The sequence below is a fragment of the Lingula anatina genome, chromosome 2 (genome assembly GCF_051362555.1).
Source record: "Lingula anatina isolate TDL-2025a chromosome 2, LinAna3.0, whole genome shotgun sequence".
Lineage (NCBI taxonomy): Eukaryota > Metazoa > Brachiopoda > Lingulata > Lingulida > Lingulidae > Lingula > Lingula anatina.
In genome coordinates, this window is record NC_141768.1 from 15,225,060 (window position 1) to 15,239,280 (window position 14,221).

Sequence of the window (14,221 nt, forward strand, 5' to 3'; positions counted from 1 at the left end):
ATTGCTCAAGATATGCACCTAAAAGTTCTAATGTTTATACAGATTCTGAAATCCTTTCAGCCATACTGGTACGTTTGTAAATAGAATTAAAACATACAGTTTACCTATGTTGAATCATATTTACAGTTCAAAAACATTATTTTTCAAAACGTAAGGCCTGCAATAGGGACTTTCTCACCATTATTCCATATCTTATTTGGAAATGAACTTGCATTTTATCCTAAGAAGTAAATTTGTCAGCAAAACCAGGGCATTTATCTCATGAAGTGAGATATACCATGAAGTATCTTAACACACAACATTTCATGGAAAATAGTTTGACCTACTGTCTTCAAACTTATACAGGTGCAGATCCAAGATTATTTTAAGGGGGGTCTGCAGATGTGTAACCACCCCTCCCCCCATTGGCATGGGGTTTGGGGCCTGCTGAAGGTCCCAGAAAAATTTTGGTATTTTAGAGGACGAACAGTGCCAACTGTTTAGAACTATGACTCAGCTAATCAAAATTCTCATTTGAAGAGGAGACCATTAGTGTGATTTTTTTTCAGAAATTGAAGGGGTGGGGGTGGGGGCAGGATGATGTTACATTTTTTGTTCATAGCCACCGAAAAACTGTTTAAATGTCTATCACCAAGCCAGGATCATTGTGTAATGGTGTATCTTTTTTCAATATTGTAATGAGTTTTTAGATGGTTAAATAATTAATTGGAGCTCTAACCATAAAACACCAAACAATAATTAGAGAGGTGCATATCAAATTGTAAACATGCAAAAATTGCACATGACAACGTTTTTTATCCTCACAGGATTTTTTTCTCAGAAACGTTCTTTGTTGCCCTGTCCGTCAATGCAGCAAGTTATTAGAAAAAAAGACATCTAAATCATTAAACAACATCGGATCGTGGTTCTATGCAATTCAGTTGTTAGTTGCAATCTACTTCCTGGTTTTAACAAGGTTTTTTAATGACTTTAAAACATCGTTCTAATTGCAGCACTAACCATTAAACAGCAAACAATAATTAGATATGAGTATATGAGATTGCAAACACACAAAAAGTGTTCAGGGAGAAACTCACACAAAGACCCGACATTGTTTTGTCTTTGGCATTTCCTCCTCATTATTTACTGCAATTGTTTTGTCTTTGGCATTTCCTCCTCATTATTCACTGCAATTACTATCATCAATGGAACCAAGAAAGCAATTAAGTGATGGCACATTGTTATGAAAATAGTCAGCAGGCACATTTTGCATTTTTTAGTGTGTTAAATGTTCATTTTTTACATCATGGCATTTTCAAGGTGTGACTTCTTGTCACATTTTCTGAATATCCATGATACTTATGTAATATTAAAAAAATGTTGGTGATTATGCTTAAGCATTATGTAATATTGCATCAAAGTTGAAGAAAACCTATTTTGCCACTGCTGCCATAATGACCATTTATGGAAAACCATGTTACTTATGATTCTAAAACTTACAGAAAAGACTCATAGGACTGAAATAGAGCTTGGGTTGGAAAACCAATTTCATTGCATTCGTTTTCTGGAAGTTAATTATGCAATTTCTTTAGCCAAATTTACATTTTTCTCTTATTGGTATTTTTAGTGTGGAAATTTGTGCATGAAACCATATAATAGTTACATTTTATGAATTCCCATGTTATGTAAAGTACATAATTAAAAATTGGTAGTTATTTTGCTGTTAGTCATAATGTAAACCATTAAAAATTGACAAAAATCCTATTTCATGCACTGCCACCACAATTGCAATTAAAGGAAAAATGTGTTAATTATTATTTTGTGACTTACAAGAATGATTCTTGGGACTGTCATACAGAATTTTACAATTTTTTTCGTGAAATTTTCATTTTTCTCATTCTTGCATTTTCAAAGTGTGAATTTGAACTCTCACGGCCCTGAAGCCTTATGCTAGTTATACATTCCTAATATTCATATAATGTTACCTTTTGTGCATGATTAAAAATTTGGTGCTGATTTTGCTGCTAAGTATAATGTATTATTGCATCAAAATTGGGAAAAAATTATTCTGTGCATCATTATTTTCTGCTTTTTGTCTGTACATTTGACAACTTTGCTGCCTTGTTTTACTAATGCACTTAAGGTGGGAGGAGCAAAATAATTTTTTCATTTTTTTAAGTATGAATTTGTACACAATGTTAGAAATTAGTTAAACATCATACTTTTAAAAAATGCATTTGTGTTCTAAACAATAATGAGTTTTGTTCTAAAATGGAGTAAAAAGACATACTGTTATGGTCTTTTTCAATAACTTCATCTGGGAGACACACAGTGAAGGTAGGGTCTGGATTCTCACACCCAGGGGTGCAGAAGAAAATCTTGGGGGACACCATACCAGTTGTGCTGCATTCAACTTGCACAAAGTACTTTGAATTGAATGTTAAATCTGCATTCAGCTTGACTTCAACATCCTAGTTAAAAGTATAGACAAAATGTGAAAATTTAACATCTCAGACCATAAGATTGCATAATGTATTACTAATTTATCTCTCTCTTACATAATCAAAATATGTAAATGTACAGTTCATATTACTGATTGCTTTACCAAAAAAAAAACAATTATAAGGTTTATTTAATAATAAAGCAGAAAACATTTACATTAAAACACTTACACATTAATTTTAAATAGTTAATGAGAAGTTTCAAGGATTGAATTATATGTTACCCCTTCCAAGCTGTCTGTTATATATGTGGCAAAGTAGTCAGGCGGGATAGTGCAGTAGGGTAGAGATCTATTCACGTTGCAGTCCTCCATTCCCCAGAAGACACTGTAATCAGTGCGTTCTGCAGACATCTGCTGCCAGTGGACATAAGCAAATGTAGAACTGTTGTCTCTCTCTACAATCACTGAGATATTAAGTGGGTTGTCAGGCTGATGTGAGGGAGCTGAAAAATAGATTTTTTTTATTCAACAAAACACAATATGTGAATTTGCAATGGTTACCTCCACCTCTTTTCACCAAAACTTGCATTTAAAAAGAGATATTATAAGAATTGAAAAAATATGGATCTTAATGCATCAAAAACAGTCAATTTGATGTGTAATATGGTAAATGTTGTCTATGTGAAAGCAGCCATATTTAAAGCTCTCTCTGTTCAACCATGCATACCACAGTCTTAGCAAAGATACCTAGGTGGTGTTCTGCTGAGGAGTTGACACTTTCTTGGCTTCAACATCAAATTTACAGTAATCATTCAAGGTAGAAGCCAATTCTGAGAAAAGAGAGATTGATTGGCAAACAGAAATGATATACACCAATTAATTATAATTCTTTCATTTCATGTCAGGTAACTTGCAATACTCATGTTGGTTGACAGTAATTGGCATCATGCAGGGATTTGAATATGTCTGAGATGTAACATTGTGTTTAAATTACCAAAATTGCCCCTTTATTAAATTTAACTTAACTTTGAAGGTAGAGCTTGAAGGATATAATTTACCATTTGCTTGCCATAACTCACTTTTTTTGTGAAAGTGTGTGAGATTGAAACAAACTGCTGTCTATTTTTGCCAGGGGTCTTGCACACTGACATTTTCTACTAAGCCCTTCAAAGGCATTGTTGTCTTAAATCTGACATCATACGACTCAATCATTATATATCTGGAGGTTTTCAATATTGATTTTTTAACCATTGCTGTTAAGGTCAATAAATCTCATCTCTCCTTATAGTAATTTGCTTTAAATTATGGTCTGAGAGGCATCGTGTGTGGATGCAGGTGCTCTTTATTTAAATGTTACACATCATCTTATTTTATACCACTTGGAAAGAACTTTAAAAAAAATATTCAAAGTGTATGTTTTAATCAATTTTAAACAGTCAGACTTCAAACCATTTAGCATACGTGAATACCCAGTGTGAAATTTAATTTCCATTCTTTGATGTCTTTTTGCCTTCTTAGTACAGACTCAGATGAACTAAGGTGCTGATAATAGAATTTTTTCATCTTTTCTAAGAAGTTGATTATGAAAATAATTTTCCAGCTTTATGCGTCTGCAAGGATGTCTTGTCCTCGTGCTACCCGTCATGATTTCCATTCTTTTCATCCGGTAGCTTCTTCTGTGATAATGCCAGTCTCTTAATTTTATCATTATTGAAGTGGAGAAAAATGTTACCTACTACCTCTTGACGTATTGCTTTACAATTATTGTTGCTCAAATCAAGGAAGGAGCCATACAAAACCGCCAATTTCCAGCAGGTGTGCGTCATACGATCCATCTCTACCGTAAAAACAACATATCAAAATGTGTTTTTACATCTTTATTTGCTTGATTTTTGTGTTATTTATCGAGGAAAATGTATCATTCTATTAACGATACTAGATGTTTTTGTCTGGTTCCATTTCATAATGAACCCTACACAGATGCCCTGAAATTATAGGCCTACCCACCATGTAAATGAGAAAGATCGAGCGTCTCTGTCTCAGAAATCGCCACAGTTCCATTTTCGTTAACCACAATCAACTGGAATTGATACTTGGTATTCGACAGGTTCGAAAACGAGGTGGCCTCATACTCAACCCACATGTCAGCGGTCTGAAAAAAAAAACGTGCAATATCATTTCTTTGTCATTATTTGTATAGAACAATACATACAGACTTTTTCCTCAACTTCTTTTTTCAAAGTTCTACTCAATTCTTATATTAGCACCTGGTGATTTTAATCAACAATGGGATGGAGTCATTGCATTTAAGAAAAAGATCAAAATATCTGATGCAAACGGATGTAAGAAACATAATACGCTATCTCTGGTACTGGCACTGATGCCAGAATGTCTGATATTTCAAGATTCTGCACAATTATTCATAACATCCTTGATCCGCCAGCTATCAAAAGGACACCAATGACACTTACTTGAATATCTGTATACCAGTCACTAAAAGTATCATTAACATCCCGGCTGCTTAAAATATAGACGAAACGCTCTGAATTTTTTTCAGAAACAGGTGGTATCCACTCTAAGCGTAAAGCTCCGTTGTTGTTCTTGACTTGGATGGGCTTTAGAAGCTCATAAAGGGGATTTTGTGTTATCGCTAAAATATAAAATAAAAGAGTGGTTAATCATATGGATTACAGCAGCATCTTGGATCCTTAGACAATAGAACCATGTGAGTGATAAATTCATTTTATTTATTTTTTTTCAAACAACAATGCTTGTAGTTTTCCAGGAATAAAATCATATGCAAAGAGAAAAAAATGTCAAGACACGCGGCGCCTATTTACCTGTAGAATGGTGATCCCAGAATTCACAAGAGCTCTTACAACCAGGAAACTGGAATTAGATTAAAAAAAAGAAATGCATAATTTTATGCACCGAACTGAATCTAAATAATTTTTTAGTCCATGCAGATATGTTGCCTTTAGATCTCGGTTATTCATGATCGGATATTGCTATGGAAACTATGAAAAACATCTATCACAACATCATCAAAATTAGTTTCATTTTATCACCAGAACAATTAATTGTTACTTGTTTTAACTTTAACGAAAATCGCAAGCGTAATTATGTTCACGTTAAGTCATACAAAGCTCGTCACTCGCTTCATTACCATTGATACAGGATCAGAATGAAGGAATGGTTAGTTTTATTGCACTGGAAATGATGGTAGACGTAAACGGTGACGAAAGTCAGTCTGGCTAAATCATAGAGGTCGCATAGCTAAGTTCATAGCTTTGTGTTAAAACCAATAATTAATAATAATGATATCCTGTCGTCATTTAACGTGGAGGTATCAAGACAGCTGGCCTCTTTTATAGCAGGGTTTACTTGCAAAAGCAATTGGAAGAGAAATATGTGCTAACCCGAGAATGCGTATTTGGCATACAATAATAATAATAATAATATTTATTTATAGTCAAAAATCCATATAAAATGTTCAGTAGACTTTACATGGGTAAAATGAACAGAATCAGATGACTAAAATAAATGAAAAGGTAGTTAAAATAATAAGATATGAACTCAAGATGTAGACTAAGATGTAATTGAATTGATAAGATATTTAAAATAAACTGTACAGTGTATAAGATAACAGCCAGTCAAATCAATCCTATATATTTTTACACCGTGAGCTGGAATAAATACAGCCAGCGGCTACTATGTTCTGAGTAATGACATTAGTTCCATACATCATCACAGTAGACTTGGAGAAAGAACAATCTGTGACCCTAGCGAAAGAAAGCCAAGCAAGCCACGTGCGCTACCCACGCCTTGTGTTGTACTACAACCACGTGAATTCATGCTGAGATGTTTTCTAACTCCATACCCATTGTTTTGAAAATATTATGAAGCTACAGTATATTAATTGCACTTGAAAAAAAGATCAACCTTGCCTCACTACATCCTGCTTTGCGTGTCTAATTCCCCGTTAGTTTACAGGATTTACATAAGATTTGCAACACTGAGCGTGACTCTGCCCGGGTTTTTTAATTACCCTGTTTTTGTGCCTGGATAACATGCAAAAATTTTACATTGGTAAGGGGAAAACAAAAGCACTGTTACTGGGCATAAATGATCATTAAATTATGATTGGGCATAATTACTGGAAAGTTATTTCTCGGATTACGAGTACGTATCAAATGCATTTTGGTGTTAAAATGGCATTATAGGTTTTGGAAATTAATTGGTCCCCAAGGCAGCGTTCAGTAAAATTCTTACGCATTTAATTGTGTTACATGGCAAGGGGCTTGCGTTTTTATTTTGAGGTGCAGTTCAGATTTTATCTACAAAAACGTGAAATTGGCCCTTTCTTCTCCCCGGAAATCATATCTCTAGATCTGGAAAAAAGGCTTCACAAAAAATCGTACCTGCAATTTTATACTCCACACTTTGGTTCACATTGAAAGTTTCAGGATTGTATCTCAAATGAAAAATAAATAACGATCAACGGATTTCGCGAAAAGGGAGAAAGCGTCAATCAAAGCTTGGGGCGGAATCTGACTGATACGGCTAACACCAGATACCCTCATCTGTAGAGCAATAAATGTAATGATTTACCCTTTTCAAACGGCCTCCATCCATGTCATTTATAAAGATGAAAATACAATTTCACTTCCTGTGAAATGAATAATAATAGATTTCTTTATTTTAGATGTAAGGCACATTATTGACCCGTTAAAATTGACCCAAAATCACAAATTAGGCGAAACCAAGGTATTCCCACGTGTTAAAATGGACAGTTAAGTTAACGTGGCTTCATAAACCAAGTGGGAGTACAATGCGCCTTAGAGTGAACAAAGTGACAATGCAAAAAAAGGCCGTATACAATGACTATGCAATGCAATGGCGAAATTTTCATTTCAAAAATGAAAATAAGCTCTTTTTGTCATCGAGTGGTACCATTTTCTTTATCGCTCCAGTTAGAGAGACAGACAAATTAATAGACTGGTTATGTCGTAGGACAGTCACTTAAACGAAGTGCGTGTGCTTGACACCAGTTAACCTGATTAATATTGATAGGTACCTTGTGTCTTGTAGTTAAAACCCCCGCAAGTTAATTACATTTTAAGACCAAATAAACTGGTGCAACACAGAAAACTGTACGCTACACGTGAAAAGACAAAGGTACCTTATGTTCTCATTTTCTGGATATTAGAGAATGTTACTACCTCGTTCTCTCTCTCTCTCTCTCTCGATCTCTCTGTGTGTGTGTGTGTGTGTGTGTGTGTGTGTGTGTGTGTGTGTGTGTTATTGGACTTATCTAGATAAATTACGTGTTGTATATATTGAAAAATCCAAAGTTTCTTATTACTTACACATATGTGAGGTGCATTACACATTACATTCCACTTGCTTGGCTCCCACTGAAGGAATTCACAGGTCTCCCAGCACTGAAAAAAATCGCCAGGACTAAGTTCTGCCGTTTTCACTACGCAACGACATGAGGGATATCTTGGGGTTCCTCAAAAAATCCTCCCCCTCCTCCTCGAGTTCTACTTTCGATACAGCGTTTACTTCTCTGTACTGTATAGTAGCAATGGTAACACTCTTTAGCTATCGAGAAAGTAACAACCGACATTTTGTACTGTATTTAACAAATATTTTATGATTTTGAGTATTCCAGCTTGTGTTCAGCTTCGTTTGGGCGCCACACAGTTTATTAAAATAACAATTGGACGAAAAAGAATAGATTTAGCAACAGCACCATCAACTCGATTTTGCCAGGTTTTACACAAGGCCGGGAAGTTTATGGGTAATACGGGGAAGAACTTTATCCATACTTACCATTTTACAGTTCCCGTTCTTCTGACATTCTTCATCGTTCACTTCCAAAGTGAGAAACTAAAATAAGAAAATAATGGAATCGATGGCATATATAAAGTTGCGAACAATTGTACAAAAACGTGAAATATTTAAAGTTGCCTGTTATTGTTCCATCGCGTTTTGTCGACGTTGTTTAGGAATATTTGGACACATTTTGACCACGCTTTTTTAGAAATGCCTTAACTGTGACGGGGCTAAAAAGGGCAAAATAAACAGACGCATGATTTTTATCGGCCCTGTATCCAAGACACTGTCTTTTGCTAATGGACAGTACTTTGATTTTCGCACCCACTGTCATTATATTTCACGGACAGAGAGGAAGTTCATAAGGTTGGAGTCAACCGTGTACCTCTGCGTGAGAGGTCCCTTCTCATCATGGCACTATAAGTATATCTTTGGTTTCAAGATTAAATCGAGTAACACTCCTACTGATCGTCGTACAAATATCAGGATAAACTCCACATGAAGTATTTGTCGTCAGATATGTCAGCTGTCAGTGCTGGCTGTGAGGAGCCTGACAAACAATATAAGTGGAATAGGGTCTGATCCGGGATTGAATACAAAATGACTTAATCCTTTTGTTTTATTAATATATGTAGGGACTGTAAATATATGTGACAAGACAGTAACTTGATACCAAAGGCAAGAAGGGTTAACACAAGGCAATGAAACAATCAGTGAAGAAATGTAATGATGAATAAGATGCTGTCTAAACTAGGCTGTTGTATCCGCAATACTAGATGTCACACAGCTTCGGACTGTGTATATAGGCCTGTACTTGACGCAGCTTATGAGGGATGAAACTTTTATTCGCTCAAGTGGCATCGTAGCTATGCGTCCAAAAACGTTAATGGTGTTTCGCGGAAACAACTTATAAAGTAAATGTTTTTAACTTTGTCATTCTTCGATATGCGACACAAGATTAAGAACGCACCCTCTTGAACATGAGTGTTACAGTAACAATCCGACGTCAAAGCGGTATGACTTTACACATATAGGCCTACCTATACACAAGTATAATAAATACAAAAAAATGTAGTCTGACAACCAATATCCCTCTTACCTGTAAACATCGAGTGCGACACCTTCCCAGCTCAACGCCTAGTCCCAGATGACTGGAAACAGTTGTCTGCAACCCAGTGGAGAAGAGAAATAATAAAACGCTTATTCTCCTGAGAGCATCCATGGACTTGGGGGGAAATCAAAACCGTGGCGCTTCAGAATCTTCCTTTAAATGTCAACCGGAGAGCCTTGATAATTAATGTTCCCGATGCGTTTATCAAGTAGAGAAGCCTAGAAAATTGGCCAGATTTTCCAGCGATCGATAATGTGACGTCTGATGAAACGGTTTCAAACGAGATTCAAGAGTTCCACGAACGATATGTATGTCTTCTATTACAAAAGGACGCCTTGTTTTTGTTTTCAAAGTTTTTTTCACCTTCCACTATGGTCGTTTTGTAGAAGTAGTGACGAGATTCATAAATGGCCCCCCATTTATACACCTATAAGTACTGGAGGGTGCTTAGCTTGAACCAATTTGTAAACAATCTGCAAACGAAGCCCTTTACCCGTTTAGGGACAATTTACACCTTGTCTTGCATTCACCATTCATAACCTGGCGCAAGGCGGCCTTCCTTAATCAACGCTAATCTCTTTAATTATCTAACCACTAACAGGGAAAGCAAGGTAACCGACGGCAAAGAAAGAAGCCACTTTCCAATTGATTGGTTACATTCTATTGTTACCACAAAAACGTCCAGTTCATTATGGGTGAATCTTGACCCCAACTTGATATGACAGTCAAACCCACAGTATCATTTTTTTTATTAAGTTAACACTTTGGCTTGTTATCAAACAATGATGTCTGAATGTGAACAATCATCCCACAAAGTTGCTGTGACGTCTGATGAAACGGTTTCGACGAGATTCAATATTTATTTATTTATCTATTTATTTATTTATTGTGTTATCGCGACACCAAGCGTTACTACATGTACAAATAGCTTAACCATGGGTCTTAAGATGCGAGAGTCTGCATTTGAACCAAGTTCAATTGAACAAAATAATGGTGTTTATCATTATTTTAATTTCTCTAGCCTAACGCGTGTAATTAAACCCATTTTTTTTTCAGATTTATCACACTTTCTTTTTGAGTGGCCTTGCTCTTCAGTATCAGATGTAATCAAGCAGACGACCCGTAAATTGTCGTCCGGACGCCCTCAGTTTGACGGTACAGCAGCTGTATTGCTATTGAAGACCATTTGATGTGAAAAGATCTTAGGTCAGTGTAGAAATGAAATCATCCACTTTACCTGGATACATCGGGTCTAAATTGGTCTTACCAAGTAAGATTCAGACATGCATGATTTCATGTATACTTTTTTGTTTATTAAACAGTGTAATATCTTGGACATAATTACGTAATTTTGTCCATGAAAATATATAGCATCATAAAAAAGAACATCACAAAATACTCACTCATACTCTGGGAATTGAAAAGTGAGAAAAAAGGTGTAATGTACCAACGTCTGTAATTGATCGTACGCTTACAGTGGCGGATCCAGAGCTATTTTCAGACAGTCTTCCAGATAATCTTTGTTAATCCATCCTCCATGTTCCGACATAAAAAAATTAGATATCCGTCAAAACATAAAAATAAACTTAAAAATCTGACCGTCTTCCGGAATACCCCGAAGACGGCCTCAATCCGCCCCTGGCTTACTACTTAAGTTGAAAAGCTGTCTTTGAACTTATTGGCAGTTTCTCATCTTTTTTCACCAAGCATCTTATCGAGGAAATCACACTCCAAATTTGTTTTTTTCTTGTGAACATTTTAAAGTAGGTATAAAATTTGACAAGGAACAGAAAAAGTGACTAGACAAACTAACAACAAAATCATAGGTAATTAAAATTGGTGTTTGATAATGTATATCCTGCCAATTTATTCAGCATTTATCATTATTATTCCAACATCAAAACTCCTAAATATACCCTCTGTTGTTTCTTCGACTTTTCTGAGAAGAGCACAAATATAATAAATATAATAATACTGTCTGCATATATGGTAAAAAAAAAATAGGACCCATCAAACAAGGTAAAAAAAAGCAGTGGTTAGACTAGAAATACTTTCAACTTCCTCCCTGCCATTAAGTATAAGATTGAAAATGAAAGTCTTTATTTTTTAGATTTGTGTTCCTTGATAGTATAATTATAAGGTCCAAAGTATTCCGGTGCATTTAATAAAAAGATATGGTGAAAGGGGGATCACCTGAGAATTTTAAGGATCCCGACATATTCCCCCTTGATTACCTGCAGCATTACTATCCTTGTAATGATATGTATCTCCTCACTGAATTACCAAAGTCGAAAAAAATCGACAGCCTATAAAACGTGGCTAAATGGAACGTGGATAAGTAAAAGTAACCCAGAAACACTACGTCCGTTTACTGTGTCAAATCATAAACAAGTCGAATGCTTTCACCGATGTAATTACCTGTCACAAAGTGGATATGTTCTGAGAGAATACAATTTGTCTATTAGGCCGACTTTATAATGACAGCTACCGAACCCGAAACAATTCAGGGAGCGTATGTTTTTAAAATGTGAGATGATGCTCCAATTTTTTTCATGAAATTGGCGTGGTTTATTTTCCTCAAAAAACATGTAATTCCATCTTGCTTCTGTGTGATTAAAAAAAAAGGCCTGTGTCATCACCAGCATTAATTGGCCCAATCTAGGATCTAGGACCAAATTAAAATCACCACAATATTTTTCACGCCGACATGTACTTCCTCCAATTTCATCCTACATAAACTCAAATTGGCCCAATCTGCGCTCTCGTGCCTACGATCGAGTAGTTGCGTCTTTAAAAAGTCGTAAAGCGCATTTTTCGTGCCCTTCCGAAAAAGTATATTAAAACATTGTCTCTCAATATATATTTCACGGTTCTTAATGTATTAATTCTTAATGTTAAAAGTGAAACAGTCATAGGAAAATAATGTATATGGGCGGCTCTGAAGGAGGAATTTATTTGCAAGGTACATGTATGAGGGTAGATGCATGGAGAATGAGTCATTTATTGCTATGTGGAATGCCTGTATAAACGCAAGAACAAAAAGATGCAATGTACTACTCGAAAGTACTGTCTCATCATCAGTTACGAAAAGTTCGATGTCGAACTGTCGTGGCCCCATGCACGAGCCACTTCCACTGCCTTTTGTCCTGCACTTTTCTCTTTATCTCTACCATAGTCATCCCACATATGTCTTTAATGTTGTCTCCAAGCCTGGTCTTCGGTCTCCCTCGTCGTCTCTGCCCATACACTGATCCCATCAACAGTCTTTTTTCGAGTGAGTATTCTTTTCTCAGTTGATGTCCGATGGATGTAAATTTCTATTTGTCTTAGATGTTAAGAAGTCTCTCCTCACAGTTGATTTTGTGTAGAACTTATTCATTGGTTTTCTTTTCCTTCCAGCTGATTCTGAGGAGTCTTCTGTGGCACCAGGGTTCGAAGCTCTCAATCCTTTTTCGATCGGAAGCTTTGAGTACCCAGCATTCTGATCCGTTGGATGCGATGGGGAAAACAAGTGTTTTGAGGAGCCTCTTTTAAGTGTTGAGGGTAATACTTCTGTCTTTCCAAATTTTGCTTAACGCAATTGTTATAAGTACTGTCTACACCAAATTATATTGACCGTGACATTGCAAATATGAAAAGAAAAACAGAAACTTAAGATCAAACAAAGGCAAAATCCTACGTGGGAATTAAGCCTGACCTATCAGTATACGAACTCTACACAAACTGGTTCGATATTCCAGAGTATCGGCGTATTGCCACAACACGTTTAAAGGTACAGACGCGAGCATCGGTGGAGCGTGGATTCCCAGTAACACATGTAAACCACTTCTACTAGATTCTGATATGACTCAAATAAATTCAACATGCCAAGGGATTAACTGAATAGATCACTCGATCAGCCATAAAAAACCTTTAGACTGCTCCTTTCTTTAAATTTTTGGTTGTAAATTTAACCTACTTTCATGACATACTTTCCTGCCCCATTGACATACAGCTTAGAATGCCAGCAGAAAAATCCGTTCAAACATCATTTTCGGGTAAAATTAAACAATGCCTTTTGGTAATTCTCTTAGTTATACTACTTGAAACTATATGCTGGCATTTGGTTGGTTTTTGTGACAAAAAATTGACTTTGTATGCATCTTTAAGACTATCGTCTCATAGGACACTCAGTTCGTTCCACCGGCATTACATAAGTGATAACATGTCTACAATGCCAAAATTATCTAAAATGGGTCCGTAAGGCTTCAACGTACACGGAGTTACGAGTTGGATGATAGTGCCCAAACATACAAAATTATAGTTATCACACAGTTTCGAACTAGACTTGCATTATTAAGGATAAGATACCTTGAAGAAAAACTTTCAGTGACTATCGAGGTTCCGCACTGACGCAGTCGATGGCAAAACGATGAAGTTGACGTTAAGGATGACTTTTAACAACTTTCGATTTAACTTCAAATTGCCGCCTGTACATTTAACAACTTCCATTCACGGAACCTTTCAACGGGTCAATAGGTTGAACTCCAAAGCAGGAAGTGTGTTGAATTGATAAATAATTCTGGCATTTTGTCCCTGGAGTAAATATAAATAAAAACGCACACACTCGACCAAAACAGCTCGGAAACGTGATTTTTTTTTATATAATTAAAACACTATGTAGTAGGAAATTTTTCAGTGTATATAAAAAAGTAAATTATGGTGGATGCATTATCCGTCCATCCTTGGTTATAATACTTACCTTAGCTCCTGTTTTTAATTATTCAAAACAAAGGTTTGAATGTATGTACACTGTATGTACGTACGCATGCATGTATGTATGTATACACTTCTTTGCATGTATTAAC

General features: G+C 35.8%; 1 protein-coding gene across 3 annotated transcripts in view; it reads right to left on the reverse strand.

Annotated features, from left to right (window-relative positions):
• LOC106154548 (uncharacterized) overlaps positions 1–9,783 on the reverse strand; it is a 15,891-nt gene extending 6,108 nt beyond the window's left edge. For 2 of the 3 annotated variants that reach the window (XM_013528931.2, XM_013528930.2), the window contains exons 1-8: positions 9,363–9,783; positions 8,261–8,317; positions 7,792–7,866; positions 5,263–5,311; positions 4,894–5,072; positions 4,430–4,574; positions 2,705–2,925; positions 2,270–2,450 (exon numbers count right to left, since the gene is read on the reverse strand). In XM_013528931.2, coding sequence (XP_013384385.2) covers positions 2,270–2,450; positions 2,705–2,925; positions 4,430–4,574; positions 4,894–5,072; positions 5,263–5,311; positions 7,792–7,866; positions 8,261–8,317; positions 9,363–9,485 — 1,030 coding nt within the window. In that variant the 5' untranslated portion in view covers positions 9,486–9,783. The remainder of the gene's footprint in view (positions 1–2,269; positions 2,451–2,704; positions 2,926–4,429; positions 4,575–4,893; positions 5,073–5,262; positions 5,312–7,791; positions 7,867–8,260; positions 8,318–9,362) is intronic. The other variant, XM_013528934.2, reaches the window with a different exon arrangement.
• Between the last annotated feature and the right edge of the window lie 4,438 nt (positions 9,784–14,221).